The sequence below is a fragment of the Pygoscelis adeliae genome, unplaced genomic scaffold, assembly GCF_000699105.1.
Source record: "Pygoscelis adeliae isolate BGI_AS28 unplaced genomic scaffold, ASM69910v1 Scaffold24, whole genome shotgun sequence".
Lineage (NCBI taxonomy): Eukaryota > Metazoa > Chordata > Aves > Sphenisciformes > Spheniscidae > Pygoscelis > Pygoscelis adeliae.
In genome coordinates, this window is record NW_008824806.1 from 4,271,134 (window position 1) to 4,294,774 (window position 23,641).

General features: G+C 38.1%; 2 protein-coding genes across 6 annotated transcripts in view; one reads left to right on the forward strand and one right to left on the reverse strand.

Annotated features, from left to right (window-relative positions):
• Positions 1 to 20,519, forward strand: part of FAM184B (family with sequence similarity 184, member B) — a 46,155-nt gene extending 25,636 nt beyond the window's left edge. For 2 of the 5 annotated variants that reach the window (XM_009324071.1, XM_009324075.1), the window contains exons 3-12: positions 1,784 to 1,894; positions 9,108 to 9,320; positions 10,573 to 10,726; positions 11,881 to 11,993; positions 12,408 to 12,592; positions 15,515 to 15,661; positions 17,099 to 17,216; positions 17,400 to 17,504; positions 18,224 to 18,429; positions 19,751 to 20,519. In XM_009324071.1, coding sequence (XP_009322346.1) covers positions 1,784 to 1,894; positions 9,108 to 9,320; positions 10,573 to 10,726; positions 11,881 to 11,993; positions 12,408 to 12,592; positions 15,515 to 15,661; positions 17,099 to 17,216; positions 17,400 to 17,504; positions 18,224 to 18,429; positions 19,751 to 19,841 — 1,443 coding nt within the window. In that variant the 3' untranslated portion in view covers positions 19,842 to 20,519. The remainder of the gene's footprint in view (positions 1 to 1,783; positions 1,895 to 9,107; positions 9,321 to 10,572; positions 10,727 to 11,880; positions 11,994 to 12,407; positions 12,593 to 15,514; positions 15,662 to 17,098; positions 17,217 to 17,399; positions 17,505 to 18,223; positions 18,430 to 19,750) is intronic. The other 3 variants (XM_009324072.1, XM_009324074.1, XM_009324073.1) reach the window with 3 other exon arrangements.
• MED28 (mediator complex subunit 28) overlaps positions 20,088 to 23,641 on the reverse strand; it is a 4,375-nt gene continuing 821 nt past the window's right edge. The window contains exons 2-4 of the mRNA XM_009324115.1: positions 23,624 to 23,636; positions 22,264 to 22,376; positions 20,088 to 21,210 (exon numbers count right to left, since the gene is read on the reverse strand). Of these exons, the coding sequence (XP_009322390.1) occupies positions 21,013 to 21,210; positions 22,264 to 22,376; positions 23,624 to 23,636 (324 nt within the window). The 3' untranslated portion in view covers positions 20,088 to 21,012. The remainder of the gene's footprint in view (positions 21,211 to 22,263; positions 22,377 to 23,623; positions 23,637 to 23,641) is intronic.

A 23,641-nucleotide genomic window follows, 5' to 3' on the forward strand; every position in this document is an offset into this window, starting at 1 on the left:
TTCTGCCTATGAAACTGCTGAAGTTTATACATTTATGCAATCTCATTTTTCAAAACGTACTTGTGTGAGTAAATTATTTTATCTGATTGTGAAAGTGGTCACGTTTGATCAGTATGTGAAGATGCAGTTCTTCAAGGTACGCAGTTACACTGTCAAGTATAAGCCTTATGAAAAGGACTGTGCCTTTTATACAGTGTATTCTTTCATGTGAAAGAGTTTGTACAGGTAAACTTAAAATGATGCCAGGCTGAAGCTCTTCATGTGAGTCAGATCAAACTTAAATATCAAACACTTTATACTTTAGTAAAAAAGGCATAATAGTAGGCATTTATTGCTTATAGGCAATAAATATTATTGCTTATAACCATCTCTTCTTAGGGATTCATATTAAATCAGAAAAATCTTGATTTAGTAGAACTTAAATAAAATTACAATAGTTTTCATTGCGAATGCTATTTGTATCCTCTGATGCAATTAAGGCCTGTAACAGCTGTTTGAGAAGTATTATACCTATTTTCCAGATAGAAAAATTAAGATACAGAGAAGGAAGTCAGTTGGCAGAGTTGCAGTGGGAGTGCTGCAAACACCTGATCTTCAGGTTTTAATCAAAAAGACCATTATATCCTCTCCTTTTCTTACAGGAAAAACTAAAGCTAATTTCTCCCTTTCAATATTCATGTCTCTGTGTTTGATTCCATCCTTTAATTGCTACCTAACAGTTATCCTGTTTTTAAACTGTGAAATACTAATGTATTCTGCTTTATTTAATTATGAGTTGCAAGGAATACGTCACTATTGCCTGTGCTTCTCTTGCCTAATATCATGCCATCTTCCCAATGGTTATCACTTTCTTAGTTTTTAGGTACTTTTCCTGTTATCTTGAATTCTTAAGTCATTGTGCTATAAAAAAGGGTGTGGGCGGGGGGCTGTGAGAAGGGGCTGTACAGGATGGGGGACGTGTTAAATTGCTATTTTTTCTCTGTTTCTTCCATTTGTGGTGTCTGAAAATATGGTAGAATATTTTTTTGAGTCAGCAAATTGGCACAAATAGGAAGAACAAGCACACTAATAAGCTTGTAATATATATCACTTCAGGACATTTCTAGAAGTTGCACATTCAGTCTTTCTACACTAAATGATTGCTCACACATGGTACAAACGATTGCTACAAGCTTTTGGTCACTGTCTTGCAAGTGGTATTATCGTTGATTTTTCAAAAACTATTTCCAGCAATAAGGTGATAATATAGTCTTCAATTTTTTATTTTATTTTATTTTTACTTCCTCACTGGGATTTTCTTTATGGATGCTATAAGATAGTGCTTCCTTTGACTCCCTTTTCCACTAATTGCCCAGTAGTTAGTCATCTGGTTATTTATATGGTCAATGTATATTTATGTTTTTTCAGATCTTGTGGGTGACTCTTGCATACTAAATTATTTTTGAACACTAACACCACTCAAGGCAAAACAGTCTGACTCTTCATGCTGTACAGTTTTCCACCTCAGGGAAGCTTTCAGTAGAAGATCAGGATTATGTGAGCTGTCTAACACTAGTATTAGAAAGAACCAAACCAAACTGTTAATACTTCTTTGATTGAATAATACGAGTGACATTAAAAGACAGTAGCATGTATTATTGTGTAAACTGCTCTATTATCTAGGTTAACGTAGAAGAAATGTTCTTTCTTTTTCATGTTGCATGTTTTGTCCCAGCATGCTCTTTTCTTTTTTTCTCTTTTTTTTTTTTTTTTTTTTTTTTTTTTTTTAGGCTCTTTACTTTAGGAGCTCCAGACACAGCTAGAGGAATTTAAAAGAAAATCTGAGTGTGAACTAAAGCAACTAGAGAAAGAAAAAGAAGTCCTAACTGGGAAACTTCAAAACTCTTCACTTGAGGTAAACTGGGCATAAACGTAACCCAGTAATAAAAGGTCTCTTCATTTTTCCTCTCATCTGAGAGATTCTTGATTAGATTTTAATCGTATTTGCTGCAACTATCACTCAAGAAAATATGCAAGGACTCTAGATAGAAATAACAGAAATTACGGCTCCTGAACATCTATGAAGATTTTGACAAGCCTATTTATTTTGATAAATTTCATATATCACTCTTTTGAGATATACTATGGCTATATCAGGGTTGGATGGTGACTCTGACTGTTCATCTGTATACAGGGCTAAGTAAGATTACAATCTTCCTTACAGCTCTTGTTGACTTTCTGATTATTTTTTTGTGTGTGTGTAAAAGGGCCTGCTGTCTTGGTCCCTTGAGCAAGAGAACTGAATGGAAAAAAGGTCAAACAGATCATTGTTTCTGTTCTGCCTGCTTGACGGTAAGGGTGGTAACTGAAGCAGATTGGAATGTGCAATAATTTAGTATATATTAGTAGTTAGGTATGCCTCCCTCTATGTTCTCAAGATCAGGAATGACGTAGAGAAAGCATTGTGACTCCAAAGTAGCTCTGAGGATGTCATAGCTTATGTACTGTTCCCCACTCTGGTTACACCCAAGTCATAATGCAAATTTGTGGACATGGATTAATCTGGAAATAAATACCTGAGTTGTGTTAGTATTAGATTATCCACCTGTAACAGCTGTAATGTATAGTCGGTTGCAGGCCAAGTGATGCAAATTTTCCAGATTAGTACATCTACCAAAATATTTATATGGGAAAGTGTCATTATTTGAAAAGCCATAACAGGTTGGATAAATAATTTTCTGCCAAAACAAAAGCAGAACCCTACAAGGCAATTATTTACCCAGGTAAACAGTTCACCTTTAAAATTTCTGACAACTGTGAATACACGTTTTCTCCCTCCCAGGTGTTCCCCTTTTGTGTTGTTCAGTTCTTTTCAGCAAATGCTATTTGCTTTAAAATGTTACACAGAGGATATTTCCTTTTCTTCAGTGTGATCATGTGAAGTTTTTGCCTGTGAACATTTTGAAACTTTTATCTCATGGATAAGCTGTAAAACAACTGCTTTAACAGAACTGAAATCAGTTCCCTAGTGAAAAGTTTTGATGATGCTCAGTTCTGCATTTATTTTTCTACCCCAAGTGTATATCATTGCATTTGGTACCTTTTTCAGAAGAACAATGAAATTATTTGTGATTGTCCGTTCTGGGAGATTATGGGTGAACGGTCATGTTTTCACCACGAGAATTTGTCATCCATTTCTTTGGTTTTTTCCTGCCAATCCAGGTTTTGAGGCTCCAAGATTTTATTAAGCAAAATGAGGATATTCCCAAATATACAAAATTTCTTCAGTCTAGTTCAAGAAAAAGTAGTGAACAACAGGAATTAGGTAGCTCACACTGTGGAACTACTGAATTGCAGATAGCCACTGTGTGGCTGTCTGTAATTTCCATTGCTTTATATCTTCGCTGATTCTAACCAGTTTCACTTCCAGCAATTCTGTGGGAGCTTGCATGGGAATAGCTCCACAAAAGTTGGAAGACCTAGATCTTTCTCAGCTGGCATTTGTAGACTCTGAGTGGCCATAATAAGCTCTTTTTGAGTGTTCAGAGACAGAAAAAGGACAGATAGGTTCATCAGGGGGCTAAGCAAGATGTTGGCCCCCCTCTCCTACCTGCTTCCGCTTTCCCACATGCCATTACACCTGCTTGGTGCAGCACGTTCCAGAAATCAGGGCATGTGTTGTGGTCATTTACTATGTAACACCTGCTTTTTCTCCCATTCATGCTGTACTGGCTGTACTAGTTCTGAGTGCAGCATGGTCTTTTCCCTTTCATTTCTCCTCTAAAACAGATTTGTACATTCTGGTATCACCATTGGATTCTGACATTCTATCCATTTCCCAGTCTTAGAAATATAGAATTTAAGTGTAGTTCGTAATGTTCTTAAAGTTCTGGCTAAATCCTGGTTTTAGGTTTCATTACACATTTCTGCATGCCACCGTTTTCTACAGGTTCTTCTCTGAGAGAATTTCAGGTCAATCCTTGTTGACCTATCCAGAGTGACTTCTTTGCACCTAATGCAAAACATGGGTTGTCAGAAATGGTCATCTTTATTCTTTTCCAAATTCCCCTAAATGTACATATTTCTACAAAAACATCTTAGTCCATTCAAAGCTGAAAATTTACCATGACATTCTGGCATCCCTGGGTAATGCCTGAAAGTTATACTGGTTTGAGGTGTGAGGGGAAGAGATGGAAGGGAGGAGTAGTGGCACACTGTCTGATCTCATAGTAATTGTGTATATGCATGCAGGTGGTGTATTCCACTGAAAGGTCTCAAAGAAATAAGAAGGCTTATGACACAAAGCAATTATTGTTCAGGTTTTGCAGATAGAAAAAGTGAGGCAGTGAGTCATCAAATTACTTTTCCTGAAGTCACACATTCAGGACAGGAAAATATCTTAGAATCTAACAATGCTCCCAAAAGGGAGGAAATGCTCCCTCTGAAGAGAAATTTTGCATTTTGCTTGGTACTCTAAAAGTTACTTTCCAAAACAATTACTGGGCAGTATTGCCAGGGAAGTGAAGTAATTTCAACTTACAATACTTTCTTTCTATAAATATGTGAATATTCAGAGCCATTTAGTGTACAACATTATGTTTCACTGAGGGCATGATTCCCATCTGGGAACCTTTGCAATGGCTCAGCTCAGCACTTCTGCCTCAAAGGTTAGGCAATGTGCTGTTACTAATCCAATTCTAACCTGGATACACTTTCAGATCTAAAAATAGCTTCCTTGGCTGCATAAGGCAGTGCGATAAAAACAGTTTAATAATTGAAATAAAATGATAATAATATGATGATGATGATAATAATAATAATACACAAAGCAAGTGATGCACAGTACAATTGCTCACCACCCGCTGACCGATGCCCAGCCAGTCCCCGAGCAGCGGCCCCCCCGGCCAGCTTCCCCCAGTTTATGTACTGAGCATGATGTCCCATGGTATGGAATATCCCTTTGGCCGGTTTGCATCAGCTGTCCTGGCTGTGCCCCCTCCCAGCTTCTTGTGCACCTCCAGCCTTCTCAGTCGGTAGAGCATGGAAAACTAAAAAGTCCTTGGCTAGTGTAAGCACTACCTAGCAACAACTAAAACATCTGCGTGTTATCAACATTATTCTCATCCTAAATCCAAAACACAAAGCACAGCACTATACCAGCTCCTAGGAAGGAAATTAACTCTATCCCTGCCGAAACCAGGACACCCTGATATTTTTGTGTAGGTCTTTTTTCCCTAAATCACTGAAAAATAATGTTTTTAGAAATACTTTTCCATCTGATTTCTTACTACATGTTGCTACCAATTCACTGCTTAGCCTATTTCTAGTTAGTATGATCTTATGTTTCATGCTAGTAGTGCTTTGAACCAATAATTGTCTATGAAGAGAGTCTGGAAGGTCAATAATGTTGTGACCACAGCTGAAGTTTATATATGCTTCTTTTCATCTTCCCCACCTAGATGAATATTTAATTTGCAAAAGATATTCAAAGTGACATTTTTCCTGTTTGCAATTTTTCTATTAGAAAATATACAGCCTACTCTTCTGGCACATCTTTTTTACTCACTGGCTTACTTTCAGGAAGCCCAGAGAAAAAATGCATGCTTGAGTGTAGTAATGCTACTGCATATTACATCAGCTGATACAGGGGACTGTACAGCATTAAGTGTTTCACATCAAAGGTTAGTTTTATAAGGAACTGCAGTACTTAAAAACTTCAGTGTTTCCTTTCTTTATATAGCAAAACATTGGCTTGAGTTCAATAGGCATTAAGACAACGTAAATGTTTTACCAGTAACCAGGAGCCAAAGTGCCCATTTAGTTAAATCTTATGATTTACCACTTTAAAAAAAAAAATAAAAATTGCAGCACCTCTGGAAACAAAGGTATGATTGGCAAGTGGCTCTGGCATCTGCCTGTTCTTGGAGTTTATCCAGGCCACAGATAGATCCCATCACACAGACACATTAAAGACAATTAATGTTTTTCATTAAGAATAACGTTTAGCAATTATTCTTCACTAGTTTGTTCAGACAGATAGTTTTCTTTGTGCTTAATTGGATGACACAAAGGAAAAAGCCAAGAAACAACTGGTTGATTAGTTAACTTAAACTCACAGGTTGGGGCAGCTGAAGATAGGTGCTTTTTCAAATTTGCTAGCTCAAATCAATTTGGTTGTATAGCTTCAATGAAATTCAAATGTACCATGTTGGTTTGAAATTGTTTAAGAAGCAGTAAAACTAATCTTTCATTTTCTAGCACTTAAAAGAGAACAAAATAAAAAACTTGATCCACAAAACACTGGGTGAAGGAATGTTTGTTTTCTTCTTATCTACCAACCTAGCATTCCCATGATGTGTGGGAGACCTAGGTGGTTATTTTTTTTTCCTTCGGTCAGATTGCTCACCATTTAAAGAGTTCCCTTGTCGCTGGGTTATAGGATAAAACAGGGCGAGCTACAGCGTGTCACCTGTTGCTGCTTCTTCACTTGTATATTAAGTTGTCATTGGACAACCTAGGCCTTCATCACTTGGATAAGTGTCCCAGTTACCTTCATATGCACACGCACATACTCTATTGCTCTCTTAGTTTTTCTGCGCCTCTGTGCTTCCTTTCTCTCTCTCACACACACAAAGCAGAACCACTGCTGCCATCTCTTCTTCCCCTGTGTTCTGTGAACAAAGCCATTTGTCTCCTTGCAAATGATGAAATAATTTAAGTTTTAAAAATAATTGAATTCAGTCTGGAGGAAATATTTTAATTTTTCATTTTGATGTTGTTGTGGTTTAACCTCAGCTGGAAACTGAGCACCACACAGCTGCTTGCTCGCTCTCCCTCCCCATCCCCCCCTGGTGGGATGGGGAGAGAATCAGAAGAGTAAAAGTGAGAAAACCCATGGACTGAGTTAAGAACAGTTTAACAATTGAAATAAAATAGTAGTAATAATAATAATTAATAAAAGAGTATACAAAGCAAGTGATGCACAATGCAATTGCTTACACCCCGCTGACTGATACCCAGCCAGTCCCCGAGCAGCGGCCCCTCTGGCCAGCTTTCCCCCAGTTTATATATTGAGCATGACGTCACGTGGTATGGAATGTCCCTTTGGCCAGTTTGGGTCAGCTGTCCTGGCTGTGCCCCCTCCCATCTTCTTGTGCACCTCCAGCCTTCTCAGTCGGTAGAGCATGGGAAGCTGAAAAGTCCTTGACTAGTGTAAGCACTACGTAGCAACAACTAAAACATCAGTGTGTTATCAACATTGTTCTCATCCTAAATCCAAAACACAGCGCTGTACTAGCTACTAGGATGAAAATTAACTCTATCCCAGCTGAAATCAGGACAGACTTGTACATTCAAAAATGTTTCCTTTGGATTGATTTGACTAGAGGTTTTATTGATTGCTTGGTTTGGCCACCAAATAGGAGAAAGTCAACTGCCCAAGCTGGTAGCTTTGCTAAAGAGTTTTTTAACAAGGTTCATCTCTGCTTGCAGACTTCTGTCATGTCTGAATTACAGATGCTGTTGTAGATCTCAGAACATGTGAAACATCAATAATAAACTGATGTAATAAACTAAACAGCTAACCCATCTGGTAAAGGAAATCCACCTTAATTATAATAGCAGTATGGCCCTTTGTGAGCAAGCCGTTGGAAGGGCTTCAGAGAGAAACTGAAGTACAAGATCAGTGGTGATCAATAATGACCACCACCAATCAACTGCAGAAAAGAAACCTGACTTGTGGATTTGAAGTGAAGGACAAACTCTATTTAAATGCAAGGAACACAGTATACTGACTTCTGTATAGGAACAGCAGTTCTCTCAAAAATGGAATAGCAATTCTTTCTTGTAGCTGCTTACAGAGATAAAGAAACCAGATGTAGTAAAGGAAGTTATGTAGTTCTTATGAGACATGTGTGTTTAAGTAACAGGTTTTGAGTTATCTCCACAGCACATGAAGTTCATGAACATTCATGTTTCACAGGAATCGTGCTTACATAGAAATAAACCATCTTCATCTGATATTTTGTGAACACAAACTTTTTACTCAAAATGATAAACTACCAACAGACCAAATAGAGCAAGTTTTTACAATGTTTTCAGGCCTTTCTTTAGTCACTCTGTAGAAAAAACAATTAAAATAGGACAGACTGATCAAGTAGAAATAATTCTTTCTAAGCTGTGGGTGTCTCCCCCCCAAAAAAAGGTTCACATTCATTTTTCTTCTTTAATATCAGGATTCATTTCTGGGACATAAAGACCTGTATAAATTCTAGAGAGAAGGGAGCAGATGCCAGGGAATGTTAAAAGCAGAAATTGGGACTAGAAGTGAAGACAAGTCAAGGTACAATGTAGTTGAAGGTTGTGGTCATAAAGTGAGAGTACAGAATGTTCTTTCTCCAAAAGGAGTTGAGACCCCAGGAACTTAGAACTTTGGCTACTTAGACCATGGGACTCACTTTGAGAAACCTGGTTTACTTGAGGCTGATGGGGTTCCTCTGTCAGAGAAGGGGAAGAGCATCTTCGGTCATAGACTTGCCAAGCTGGTGAAGAGGGCTTTAAACTAAAGTTGCTGGGGGAGGGGAACCTCAATCCATGCCACTGCTACCAGTTTGATGCCAGGGCCAGCAAGAGATGCCCAGATATTTTTTTGTTACTTTTGTGTCAGCCATTATAGACGCCTACTGTATTTTGCAATTAAGCTAAGAGAGGGGAGAAAATAAAACAAATCTGAAGCATGATGTGCAGAATTCTTGTTTCTGTTGGTTCTAAGCTACTGCTTTATATAAATGGACTCTGCAGTGTTACATCTCCAGGATGACGATAAGCATGGCCTTAGGCCTGCCTCCTGGTGTGTGCCATAATTATTGTGCAAGTTGAACTATGGATTGTATGTATGATGGAGACGATTTGAAAAGAAATAATTTAAGAAAAGTACTTGATGGGCAACAGACAGTATATTCAAAAGGGATGTCATTCTTCACTGAAAAAAGGGCTTCTTGCATGAAACAAGCATCTTGCTATTGCTCATAGAGCAACACAAGTTGATAAAATGTATTCAAATTTACATAATTCCTCTCCATTGTGAATGCAGCCATTAATCCTATCCTGCTGACTTACTTTTCTGGAAGGTGACTCAGCTGAAGCAAATATTAGATCAACAAGCAAATAATTTCAAGGAGTCACTGAAGAAACATAATCTACAGTCCAACAAAGAAAAAGAGAAGCTTTTGCAGGATCTTCAAAACACCATTAAAGAAAACCAGAGTGTTAAACTGCAGCTGGAGGCATCACATCAAAAAGTCTTGAAAATGTTGGAGAAAAGCAAAAATCAGGAACTCAAGGTCAGTTCAAACTCAGGACATACAATGTAAAAAAAAATTGTATTTGTGGGATAAACCATATTAGCTAGAGCCGATTATCAAAACTCAGTTATCTCTGGTTATCTTAATGAGGGGTTGCCATTGCTGCACATAATGAATTATTCTGTGATTTTGAAACATCATCTTCAGGTTTTTTTTTTTTTAATTTTAACATTTGAACTTTGACCACAGTGTGAATGAAATAGTTTCATAAAATAACATAGCCTACCCTCTACAGTTAGGCTGCAGTGAATACAAGCTCCTCTAGCTGTGCTCTTGCTTCAGAAATACAAGGGAATTCCTAAGTGTAGGAATTCCTAGTAACAGGACTCAGATTTATTCTTTTTCATCCATTAGTAATTTATACATAAATACTTTAAAAGAAGTGCAATAGACATGTATAATGATGTGTATTGCTTTAGATACCTTCAAGAAATCAATTCAGTAAGGGGATAACCAAAGCTTTTAAAGCTTCAAGGGGATTTATTTCAGTGGCAAAATGTTAACACAATATATTGAGGTTCTAAAGAATGTTGCTGTTTGAGAAAAAAAATCAACTTAAAAAATCTACACGTGATTGTGACATAGAGTTCAGATGTCCCTGTTGATATCACACACCTTAGGGAAAACCTGCTTGTAAAACATATGTAGTAAAACCACCCTAAGTAGAATTTAATATCTTGTTTATATATTCAGAATAAATCCCAGCTTTAACAAAACCAAGCTGAAGGCAGTAAGGTCGTAAAAATGAAACTGAGGATGGGGGATTGCTTTCAGAGTCACTATGGAGCAACTACTCTGTCACTTGGAGTGTATCAGCAGCACTTCTAATGACAGTGGAAGTTTTAGCCAAGAATGATACAAGGAAAGATAGAAGCCTTTGTCTGACACGCTGTGATAAGTAATGACATACAAGTCAAATCTGGGGGGCTTTGTATGTTGAATAATAAAACATCTTTCTAATGCCAAATAGTGCAAAGATGTCAGTGTTGTTATTTCGTGATATAAATTTAATAGATGATATCTTGATAACTTCTCTTGTCCCTATTAAGTTTTATTTTTTAACTTCAGCTCATTTTTATTCTTGTGTTGAAGAAGTGTCATGAAAAGTGGTGATGAAAATAGAAGTTCTGCAATGAAAGACCAGATTCATCCTGGCATTACAAGTAAAACAACAAAGTGATAAATAGGCTCCAACTACTTTGTTTTGCGGGGGGGGGGCTTTTGCTTACAGGAGGCAGAAGAACGTTTGAAAAAGGAATTTAATGAGACTTTCAAGATCCAACATCAGTCTCATAGGCTGGAAATGCAAACCTTGGAAGAGAAAGCAAAGAAAGAATTACATGATGAACTCGAGCAGATACAGAAGCAGCAAACCGTGTTGCTAGGTATAATGTCTCATGTCATGCACAGCTCCTACTGCTTGATTATATGCTGAGAAGCACTGACTTTCCTCCCATTCATTTTCTTTCATCTTCTGGGAACTCCAGCCTTTCTGAATCTCCTTGTCCATACCCTGCAATTTCAGCAATTCAGACTTAATATTCTTTGTTAACGTAGCTCTCAACTGTCAGCAGCAGAATGTTGCTGGGAGAGTAGTCTGGTGTACAACATTCAAGTGTGCATTATCAGGTGTATTAAATTGGAATATTGTAGTTAGTGTATATGACTTTCCTATTTTTTTCTATGATTTGAAGAATTATTATATGTGGTTCAAGTCTGTTCTATTGAGTTCAGCAGTGGAGATCAGTTGCTCCATACATATTGTTTAGAAAGTTCCCTAAACTGTTCATAACTAAACAGAACACTGCATTAGGAGGACCTGTAATACCTGTGGGTTCAAACTCAGGTTATTAAAGCTCATCTATAAAAGGTTTTTTAATTAAAGAAAGAATAATTTGAAAGTACTTTTAAGTACAAACTGGATGCTCTTCTTGGCCTTTTTTTCAGTTATTCAAATTTGCTAGAAAGATTTGTTGCTCTCTAAAGTTTATATGTTAAATAGATAAATTCTGTTCTTCAAGAAAAATTGTAGGGAGACAATAGAGAGAGAGAAAAACTTCTTTCTCCTTGTACTTGATCCGTCCCGAAACTTGTACCCAATATACACAAAAGTTGCAGTATATGACAGATCTGCTTACATAAGTGTTGTAGTTCTCTAACACAGCCAGAGCTCCCCTCAGTCTGCCTTATGGCCCCCTATAAAACACCAGTGGACTTAACAGGGAAGCTCAGGGGTGCTCCAGTAAAGTTCAAGGTTAGAAGAAGCAATTACAGTGATTTAGTTTGCAAAACAACTGCCACAGAATTACCTCTCTGATTCCAATGTTGAATCATTGCTATTGTAGCTCCATATCTTCTTACTATTGCTCAACTGAGTTACTTCTCTAGCAATAGGAGGCCATTATACTTAATGGCGAAGGAGTTGAGGAACAAAGCAAAATGTAATGTATTAATGTTTTCATCTACATTGTCTATATCTACCTTCCCCATCCAGCTGGCCTCTGACTGCCTTAATGATTGTCTGTCTGATTGTTACTAGGATCTCTAAGGATGGAACTCTCTGAGCAACAGACATCGTGCACTAATCTCAAGAAACAAATAGAAGAACTCCAAATGGAGCTGAGGAGTGTGAGGACACTGAAGAAGCATCAGGCAAGAATCCAGTTCCTACTTCGTTGCCATGTTGTGTTTTGCGAAAGCAATAGTATCAAATTTCTCTCTCCAGAGATAATAGAAGTGTACAGAATCTCTTACAGAAATGGAATGGGTTTCCTTCCCTTATGTCACACTTTAAAATGTTAGCATTGTTTACCATCTTTTCCCTATGGGCAGGCTTTTTTCCCATTGAAAGATCAGAATCGACAACACAAGTAAATGAATGGATGTTACAATAAAATAAATTTTATGGGGACTATAAAATATGTTCAGGAAGTTTTGATCACAGATTTTGTCTTGCACATATAATTGAAAAATCAGTTCACAAAAATTCAGTGCACACAATTCCAGTGAGCTCTTCGTGTTAAATAATTAGAGGCTGTGAATAACTAAATTTGGCCTTTTTCTTAGGAAGGAAGTAGCCAGAGCCAGATCAGATCTCTTCATGATGAACTGGAAAAATGTCAGAATGAAATTTCCAAACTCAAGAAAGAGAATTTACTTCTAAAGGACACAATGAAGCTACTCAGTGCTGAGTTGGAGTCACAGAAGCAAGAGGCTGCACAGCTTCAGGATAGGGAGAAACAGCACAGAAGGTTTGCCTTAAATTCACACTTCACGGTGCTATCTGGAGAGTCAATAATAATGCCAGCATCAGAGGTGTTCTAAATGTGATGAGTGTCAGAATCTCTCCTTTCTAAAGTACTGATTTTAGAGGTTAGGAGTTTTGCAAAAGCAGTAGTTCATTTCACATTTCTCTCCAGCCATAATAAAAGCTTTTGAACTAACTGTTCATTATATGTCACGGAGAAATATGTCCAGTGTAGCCCCAGAGGAGGGACCTGAGAAAATCTGTGTAACGTCAGCCTTTGAAAGGCACTGTAAGACATAAACAAATACCAAACTCACCCAAGAGCTATTAAAAAAATGTAGAAGTCCCTGAGACTAAGTATCAGTTTTTTAAACGTACTCTCTGTAGCTGAAACCAATGGATTGTTAACTCTAAAGGGGAGACTTGAGAATGCCGTATGTACTCTGTGAGACTGCGTTGGCTGTAACAGCCAGCTTTGCCCTGGGGGAGTAAGGGCAGTGACAGCAGATACTGACAGTGCCTCTGGACTGGTGGAAGCCTGGAGCTGTAATACACTGTCAGGGCATAGGAAGGGCAAGCTGACTTGTAGTTTTGGCTGTCTCTGTAGAAGGTGGACTGCATCCTCTTAGTGTAGCCACAGGCTCATGTTGCATTGCAGTAATAGCAGTCTTCCCATTTGCGTACAGAAATAGTGCAGGACTTGACTTACCTTTTACATGAGAGACAAGACTGGGGTTCACTGTCCAGTGCATTTGTGTGGCTGGTGAATCCTTTGAAATTTCTGGATGATCATACTACGTGTTCTCTTTGTGGAGAGATTGAGGGGTCTGGTGCATGGGTACCTTTCAATTCATTGCTGCAATGGCGTAGAATGTATGCCCCAACTACTCAAGCTGTATATATAAAAGGATTTCTGAAGAGTATACCCTTAAAGGAATCTTTAAAATTATGTCCTATATAGTCTAGAGAAAAGCACTCAAGGGATATAGTGTCTCTCGGCAGACTGTCAGAGCGGCCAGAGTAATTCCGTTGCTGTCTACCAGTGAGTAGGTATTTAAAGAATGAGAAAGAAACTTTTTTTTTCCTCCTTTGCATTATCTGGAGAGTTACTTGGAAGTGACTTTCATTTCAAGCTTTTGAAGCAAGATCAACAGAAAGAATTGCAAACCAGAGAGTTTCATCAGTGCCCTCCAGCTATCTTGAAGGAATTTAAAGCCTCTGTTCATGAAGGGAAGAATTATTCACATGTCAGTGATGAGGTCTAAAAGGCCTCAAATGCTAAAGCTGCTGGGCTGGAGGATAATCTTTACAGGGGATAGATGGTGTAGCTCTACTACAGTAAGCATGTGAGAAGGAAGCATTAATGGAAATTATATAAGGAGAAATCCTTCAAATAACAGGAGGTAGAACCAAAGAGCTCAAATGGTCCTAGGCGCCTGATACAGGCTGCACTGAAATTAACCCATGGAAGATCTGCAACATTAACTTGCAGCTCTTGTTTTGCTTTTGCAGGACCAATAATTTGGGTAGGGGAATAGTTAAATTGGTGAGTGCATATAAATAACATCTTTTTTACTGTTACTTTGACAACAGTGACCTTGTCTTATGCAATATAGTTCTTTCTGATTTGAAAGCTGATAGTGGCTTGTTATTTGCATGTGCCAGATTTTTATAACTAATTATTTAAAATTACTATTCCTACTGTTGCCAAGTAAATGAAACCAGTAATCCACTTGAAGTAATCATTCCCATTCTCTTGAGTTGTGTGAATTCCACCTCCAGTACAGAAACCTTTTGCAAGGACTAGGATGAGAGCAGACAAAGTTTTTTTTTTTGTGGGAAGAGAGGAAAAATCCCAAAACAGCAGTTCTGAAGGAGAGCTTTTATTCTACCACTGAAGATCCATTTCAGGGATTCTGCTCCCATTTTTTACTCTTACTCTCCTGCTTCTCATTTTGTGCCAAGTGCTAAATCAATCACTCCCATGGCTGCGCTCTAATTTCAAGGCAGAAACCTTTCATGGGCCTTTCCTGAAGCATTTCAGAAACAAGTGAAAAGGGGCTTAGAAATACATTAAAGAGAAAGAAAAAAAGGTAAACTGAATATCTTTTGTGAAAATTACAATTGTTAATCTCCTGAGTTTGACACCTCTATTTTAATCAGTAAACAACAGAACATGGGCTCTGCATTGAGCTAATGAAAAAATTTCTCCAAGGTTTAACAAAACATTAGCAAACAAAAGGCAAGAAGCTAACAATGATTCTTCAATAGATGTCTATTGGTTTTGGGGTTTCTATCAGAAAGCAATGTTACGGCTAGGCTTGAAAAAATGTTAGGCATTTTTTAGTTTTCAATTGACGGCGTTAATCAAATAGCAGTATCTTTCAAAATATATTGTCTGTTAAAGACAAATGTTGTAGTTAAAGGCATTGTTATAACATTTCTTACCTTCACTTTAAAAAAAATATATTTTTAGGATGGTGGTAGGCAGTATTAAATGTTTCTGGTGCCATAATGTGATGAAATACAGCATTAGAGCATCATGTTGAAATCCCAGAGATTTCAAAATAATTTTGCTTAATACAAGTGAGTTCCTATGGTACTTTATTGTCATGTTTGACCATTAAGATTGATGTACAAACTAACCATAGACAGAGTATCAATAGCATCATTATATAGAATAGACTTTCCGTTTCTCGAAGGCTGAAGGTCTCCAAATAATTTTCCTCTTCCTCAGTGTTAGTGTGGTTTTGCTTCAAATTGCAACTGAAGTGTCAAAGTCAAATCAGTAAGCAGAAGTCCAGAGCTGCACCCAGTTAACTACCTTTGTAGTCAATAAAATACCTCAAAACTGCATGCTTTGATCAATGATAATAAACTAGTATTGAAACTTGAGAATTCAGACATATTTTAATACCAATGAAAGGCTACTGGTAGAAGACCTCAATATCAAGCATAAAAAAGAACTGGACATACTGAAACAAGATCACCGGAAAGAAATCGAAAACATGTTATCTGATTTCAGCAGCACTCGGGCACATCTCCAAGCAAAGATTTTCTTCTTAGAAACTGAGTAAGTCATTTAAATAAAATCTGGCTCATACTGGCAATGAGTTCTGTTTGAAATTATTATTCTTAGTATGTATATTTTTTTTATTACTCATAGGTAGGATATTATAAGCACTGAAATAGAAGTGTATAGGTATTTCCTTTGCAAACACAAAAAGACCCAGATATATTGTAATAAACTCTGAATATCATTTGATGTAAAGCACTATACATACAGTTTTACAATGCTAAATTAAAACTTGCACTTAGCATCTTGCAATTTTATGAAGTGTAAAATCATCTTTGTCACAGATGATACCAGAGGCCGTGATCCATGATCTTGTACTTAATTTTGTTCAGCAGAGTGGCATCTTTGAGGTTAAGCTCTCTCATTCTCACTCCCTTGCAAATTTCCCAGGACAGCCCCAACTAACTCATGTAAATAAATGCACTTTGCAGCCCCCTGTGGAGTTAAGTAGCTCTGTGGTGCTTCAGACTGTGCAGGAGAGGCCCCTCAGAAATAATCTCTGTGATTATATATATCCCTTGTCCTTTTCTCTTATCCCAACTGTGCGGCATAGGTCCAGAAGAGAGACCTACTTGCATGTAAGCAGGTCTCAAACCATTCAGATGTTAAGATTTATCTTTTTATCTAAACTGTGAGATACACTAAATTAAGATTGGGGGGGGGATCCTCTCAAAAATGTTTACCCTCACCAAAAAAAGCCACAAAATGGTGGTTTGTATTCTGTAATACATTTCTCAGTATGGCAGGTGAACTTCATAGCACTCAGTTTCTCAAGCAGCAAAATTCATGAACTTGGCTGATGAAGTAATGACTTGTTTTCTCATGGGTCAATCAAATGTATGTTTCCACACCATCTCTAAGAAGGTGTAAGTTCTCATTTGAATCTTTTCCGCTGATTAAGGCATTTAAAGAGCTGAACTCACACTACAGGTTTTGACTTAGAGGGTTCACTAAAGCAGCATGTATATCCAATCCTGTCTTTTTATGAAATTTATAGGAATTGAGTATTTCTGAGGCCTCTATCAGATATGGTTGGAATTAGTCTGTGGTTTCTAAAGTTATTGGGTCAGAAAAGAGAACAAATAGATGAATACAGACATGCATAGATACTATGACACAGATTTTTTTCTTCAGGAAACTAGACTAGCAGTATGATGTGCAGGCTTGTTAGTATTTTATACCAGGGGCTGGATTTTACACTGGCCAGGTGTTGTGGGTTAGCCCTGGTGGCAATTTCTTTTGGAACTCCACAACATTCTATACTTATATGTAATCCATGTACAGATGCCCATTTTTAAAAAAATGCTGTTTTATCAGAAAGGCCTGACTATGTCCCTGTATTTTAGGCTTGGAATTTAGGGCAGAGCACAGCCCAAGTACCTCTTGAACCTGGTCTGAGGAAGTTTTTTCCGATCTGCATTTTCTTTGGTACAGACTTAAAGAATTAGAAGCAAAGTCAAGAAAGTGGGTGTCCAGATCAGAAGATACACACCTTATAAGCTGTCTGCAAGACAAATTAAGTGAGAGAGAAGAGATTATCAAGCAGCTGGCGGTAAGATTTCCTTTTGTATGTACATATATATTTTGGAATCTGTTGGAAACACTATTCAGTGTTTCACACATTGCTTCAGACTGATTCTTTCTTTCTGTTCTGGAATAATTTGACAAATATATGTTTCCATACCAACTTCCAACAAATAGGTCTTTCCATACATGTAACTTTCTTTCCCCTTAGGAAGGAAGAAAATTTCAGCATTCACTTTTAGCTAACACTGAATCTCACAGGAATCGATCATTTTCTTTCAACCCTAATACAGGATGCTCGACTTCTTCCATGAAGGTAAGAAAGACGGGCAATGCAATTGAAATCACAAATCGTCATGTTTTATTGCTATTTGAATTATACAGATGATCAGGACAATAAATGTCCTATTAATTTTTTATGGTAATGTTACTCAGTAGAGTTCTTTCCAGTAAGCCAACCTACAGTCAGGTGCTGAGTAGAACATGAATTCAGTAGAAGTATATATGCACATAGATACAGGTGTTTAAGCAAATACAAAACACTGGAACTCCAAAGACGTCAGTCTTCCACTGGGATAAGCACGGCCATTGCTCACAGATTTGGGAGCTGCTCGCAGATTTGGGAGTTGCTATTTGGGATATTGCAAGGAAAATTATGAATTGTGTTTGGGCTGCTCAGGATTTGCTCTTTGTCATTCCAGCCCCTCTGTATGATACTGTCTATAAATAGTCATGGAAAGAAGGGAGGTCAAGTTGGTGGAAAGCACCTAGCTGAGCTCTGCAAAGCTATTGGCTTTGATGTATCTAAAACCTCAAGGTCAAATACACAAGTTGTTTTAATTGGACTACCTAATCCATGGATCCTCACAGCATACCCTGAGAATTTATTTTAAATGCCTGTAGAAAAAGATGAGAATCTTCATTTTTGGGTGCTCCTCACAAGATATCTAGGAATGAGGTATTGTTGAGGTTTTATAGTAGAAAGTGTAAAAAAAAAAATGCGCGTGTAATGAAGTTTTCTCTTACAATAAAAAGCAGCAGAAGAAAACGGTCGAGGTGCCCAGTCGTGTTGTCAGTGTTCCGAATTTAGCTTCCTATGCAAAGAGCTTTTTGAGCTGTGACTTGAGATCAAAAAGAAGTGCTCCTCAAATAACAAAATCTACAAGCTTAGACCGGAGTCCTGGCTGCCTCAGGGTGGGCTCTCCATCAGCACAGTCCTCAGACAGCAGTGCTGCCACAAGGTATTCGTCCATTTTGCAGTGACTTGTAAGATGATAAATGAATTGGTATTCAGAATCTTGTAGGCATTCAAACATATTAGACATTCGGAAATAAACAATGACATAAGGTTCCTGTCGTGAACTCCACATGTTCAATTCTCTGCAGATAGACAAAGCACTTTACTGCCCAAGTAGGCTATAATCACTGCCCCCCAGAGCTTATGATTGCAACCCCTCCTGGTACAAAAAAAGAGAGGAGTTGCAAGTATTTAACTAAGAATGTAGTTAGTAGTGAACATGGCTGCTTAAAACTTTAGGCACGTTATCAGTGGTTCTGTTAAGGATGTGGTTTTCCTTCTTACTTTTGTTTCTTCACTTTGCACTTGGTAGATGTAGATACCAAGAAATAGTTAAAAATTTATGTAGTTAACATTATAATTATAATGGTACATATTAAAAACAAACCCATTACCACTATACTTCAGGATGAAAGCCAGCCTTCTCACCTAGCTCTTAGTGGAGATCAGTTGTCCTGTAAATTGTGTGCTACAGAGTTCTTTCCTTGAAGGCAGATGGTGCTGACTGCTGCCAAAGACAATAACCTGGGACATGGGCTTGGATCCAATTTGGCAATTCCTACATCTTAAAGATAAAAGCATTCCTACATCTTAAAAGATAAAAGCATTCTGTATCATGCCAGATGACTGCCAAATCAAATCAGATTTGTATTTTAAAGCGAAATGTACAGGGAGACTGAGGGTAGCTTGGCCACTACTTACTTACTCTTTTAAATCAATCAATCATAAGTGAAGTCATATTTGCTACTATAAGCTAACCAAAATTAATATAAATGTTAAAAAAGCATCCTGAATGCTGAAAAATCATGGACTATGTAATAGAATTGATTATAAAAGCCAGATAATATTCAGATAAATCTTTCAGTTCCAAATAAAACCTTTACCCAACATTTTTAATGCCTAAATTGTATTTCATATTTTTAAGAGTGAATTGCAGCTGCTGTTTTTCTGATTTTCAAGACTTCATATTCTTGAAGCATCCTTTTGTTTATTTTTTGAGATGTCAGGTTAAGAATTACGTTCAAACATCTCTCCATAGCTGTTTAGCTCTCCTTCACGCCTTCCTTTGTGTTACTACCAGTGCTGTTAGCCCAGTTACCTGGCTAGTACAGAACCTACTAGGAATTGTAGCTGGCACCTTTTGGCCTCATCCAGTTCATGTGAGCACAGATCCATTCATAAGATCATGAGTTTTTCCAGGAAAAAAGTATTAGATATTGATAAGATTGTAAGTAAGTGATGCTAATGCTTATTTGTTTGCACAGGACACATGGCAATGAACCACCACAAACCAAAGATGACCAAAACCAAGACCCTCAGCATCAAGAATGGTTTACTAAATATTTTTCATTTTAAAGCAAACTATTTCCATACTTCTCAGAATCACTAGAAAAGCTCTTCCCGTTTTCTTTTAGGGAATGATAATCCAATATGATTTAGGAAAAAAAAAAGATAAGATGTAATTTCCAAGTAAATAATTAGGAACAACTGCACTCTCTTACATGTTAATTACTATGGAGTTATAGGCGTGGATTTCAGAAAAATGCATTTTTTTTTTAACAACCTCTGTAAAAAATGAAGAAAAAGCAAAATTCTGGAAACTGTTATGTGGAGAGACTTTTTAATCAAGAGACTGCACCACTCCGCAATTGCATTAAATACGCAGTTTGGTCTCCGATACGTCCTATCAATCTGGCTCCAGCTGAAAAAAGATCTTACTTCTGTAGGTGATTTCTGTAGGTTTATACATTTGCTTTATCAGCTGTTTAAAATAATTTCTGTATATAATAATGTAATTTTTTAAGTTTTTAATAGTTTTTTGTTAAACTTATTTTAAGCTGTACAGCATGCAGTATACCTCCAATAGCATGTTTATAGCAGGCTGGTTTAGAAATACTTTCTGGTTTGCTTAATAAACTGTTTTGTGTAGTCGGCATTGCAATATAATATTCCTGTTGCACTTCAATACGTGTAACAATCAGCCTGATAAATTAGGATAATATGCAAGTATGAACATTAAAACTTGCTTGTAAATCATCCATTTCTATGTTTTCCAAAATAGTGCTATGTTATGCCGAAGTGTGAGTCAGACTGATACACTCAGAGTTCCAGATTTATGGGAACTGTGTACTTGTACATTTTATCTCAATATTGTTCTTATGCCCACCTAAATGCAAAGTGGGTGAGTGACTACATTTATCAGATCATGCTAGCTAACTCATTACCAGCAAAGATACAGTTAGGGGGAAGCTAGGGCCACCCTTTCCAGAAGGAACACGATGCATTCTGGAAAACACACTTCTACCAGAAAGCATCCTGAATAGCAACTCTGCATATTTTCCGTTGAAATATAAAACCAATCCATATTTTTGAAAAAAAAAAAAAAAAAAAAAAATCATTTATTTTGCTTAATTGTCTTAACTATTCGTATTTGTAGTACAAATTACATTATACAAAAAGCATACAAAGTCAAACTAACACCACTCCTTTGCATTGTTGAAAATGTTCAGATATGTAAAATCAAAGATCACGTTTGCTTCATTGGAGCAGGAATATTAGCAGATGCTTGTTCTAGGTAAGCTAATGGACCTTGAGGTATTTCTGCAGGCTTCTTGTGCTGTACACTGATATCTTCCAGGACCTGTTGCCAGTGACGCAGTTTACCCAAATGTTTCTGAATTAATGCTTCTTTTCTCTGCAATTCATTTCTTAATTCTGAAACATCCTATGGATGAAAAAACATGTATTAGTAAATAGACAGTATTCATAAGAATAACCACTTCACATAAAGAGCATGTAGTTTTTTTAGCTTGAGTTTTCAAGCTGATCTTATAGGGATTCTAATAATATGTGCTGGTTTTGGCTGGGATAGAGTTAATTTTCTCCATAGTAGCTAGTAAGGGGCTGTGTTTCGGATCTGTGCTGGAAACAGTGTTGATAATACAGGGACGTTTCCATTGCTGCTGAGCAGTGCTTACACAGAGTCAAGGCCTTTTCTGTTCCTCACCCCACCCCACCAGCGAGTAGGCTGGGGGTGCACAAGGAGTTGGGAGGGGACACAGCTGGGACAGCTGACCCCAACTGACCAAAGGGATAGTCCACACCGTATGACGTCATGCTCAGCATATAAAGCTGGGGGAAGAAGAAGGAAGGGGGGGACGTTTGGAGTGATGGCGTTTGTCTTCCCAAGTAACTGTTATGCGTGATGGAGCCCTGCTTTCCTGGGGATGGCTGAACACCTGCCTGCCCATGGGAAGGAGTGAATGAATTCCTTGGTTTGCTTTGCTTGTGTGTGTGGCTTTTGCTTTACCTATTAAACTGTCTATCTCAACCCACGAGTTTTCTCACTTTCACCCTTCTGATTCTCTCCCCCACCCCTCCGGGGGGGAGTGAGCGAGCGGCTGTGTGGTGCTTAGTTGCCAGCTGGGGTTAAACCACGACATAATGGAAAAGTGTCTAATGAAACAGAGGGAAAGCACTGTGAATACACTAGTTCCGTTCCCCTAGGTCACATATTTCAGAGATCATTACTTCCAGCAAAATCTAACTAGTTTGTTTCTTCCAATGAAACTATCATCTGTGTTCCAATACTCCACAGAGCAGAGGCATCCAGCTTCTCCAGGTTCATGGTGAGAGCTACGTTAACAGTCCAGTTCTACCAAGTTAAGATACAGTATCGTGTTGAGAAACCCAGAATTAATGTGAATGAGGTGATTAACTGTACTGGTACACAGCTTACCTGATCTAGCACAACACAGGTAAATTAATTGAAACCTACCTCTTTAATTACTTGCTCTGGTTTCTGGACCGATAGCTGCAGTCTTTTTTGTAGAAAAAAGCATTCAGTTTGTCTTGCAACATCCAGAAACTTCTGGATGCACTGATCAACACCTAAACATAAAATAGGAAAATAGAAAGGACAGATTTCAAAAAAGATGTTATCAGGCTGATACTGGTAGTTGTCTGCAAGCTATTAAAAACACTTTTCACAGTACTTCCTAGAAAGAAAATCTTCAGGTTTACCAAAGTAACATATTTATAAAACCAGGATGTGCATTAAGTCTCCGTATAAAACGTTGCTTTGCAAACTTTCAGAACTTCTTTTAAAGGTGCAAGACAACTCTTTTCCCAAGTTTTATTACGTTTTTGACAATGACAGAGAGTGATAAAATATTTTGTGGAACTTGGCTGAATAAAGAAAACATTTTGCTGCATGCCCAAGCAACAAGCTCAATTTAAGGTTCTATAATATGGGCATATTTAGGAGAATATTCTGCTTTTATATATTATGCACTACTGTTTTGCTAATAAAAGCTGTCCCATTCCGGCATATGAATATGACCCAATATCCAGAAAGGAGTTTTCAAAAGCATTTATGCTGTTTTCAAAACAGTGCTTGAGACACAGGCTTCGAAAATTTTTCAGGGAAAAGTACAGTTCTGAACAGTAGTCAAGGGCCATTTTTTAACTTCCTGTTCATGCCAGTTCAGTATTAATCATGCCTCCCCCAGAGGTGCCTGTCACACAAGTCTTAAAGCACTGCTACTAAGCAGTCCAGGCTTTCCTTTCCCACCTTTTATTATTGGTTCATATAGCTTAATGCATCACATTAGCTTCCTAGTTTTTGAACCAGGTATTCCATTGCACATTCATACAACCCCACACAACCCCAGGAGCCACCTGGCTCTGACTTTGCCACAAGACCCCGATGGTTCTCGGGCGGGTTTCTTTCCATGGGAGCCTCTCTCTGCTGTGAACAGCGCTCCACCTGAGACGGTGCAAGCAACCCTGAGTTATACCAGAGTCACTGTTCAAAGATCCTGAAATAGTTTTTAAACCTCTTTTGGCCTCAAATGACAAGGCACGTACACCCCTGGCGAAGCCCAAATGCACCTGCAAAACTTCACAGGAAGTTTTAGAGGAAGTTGGCCACAGATTTGCAACCCCAGCCGTGCCCCTCAGTATCTCAGGCTTGCAGAATAAAACCGTGGCATGCCCAGGGCTTTTGTGAAGCCGAGCCGAGCTGCAGCACCTCGGCAGCGCCCGAAAGCCGCCAAGGGGTCAGCCCGCCCGGCGGGCGTGAGGCGGGGGGCGCTGGGCACCGCGGCGACGACTCCCTCCCCGCCCCAGGGCCCCACCGGTGCGGATCTCCTCCC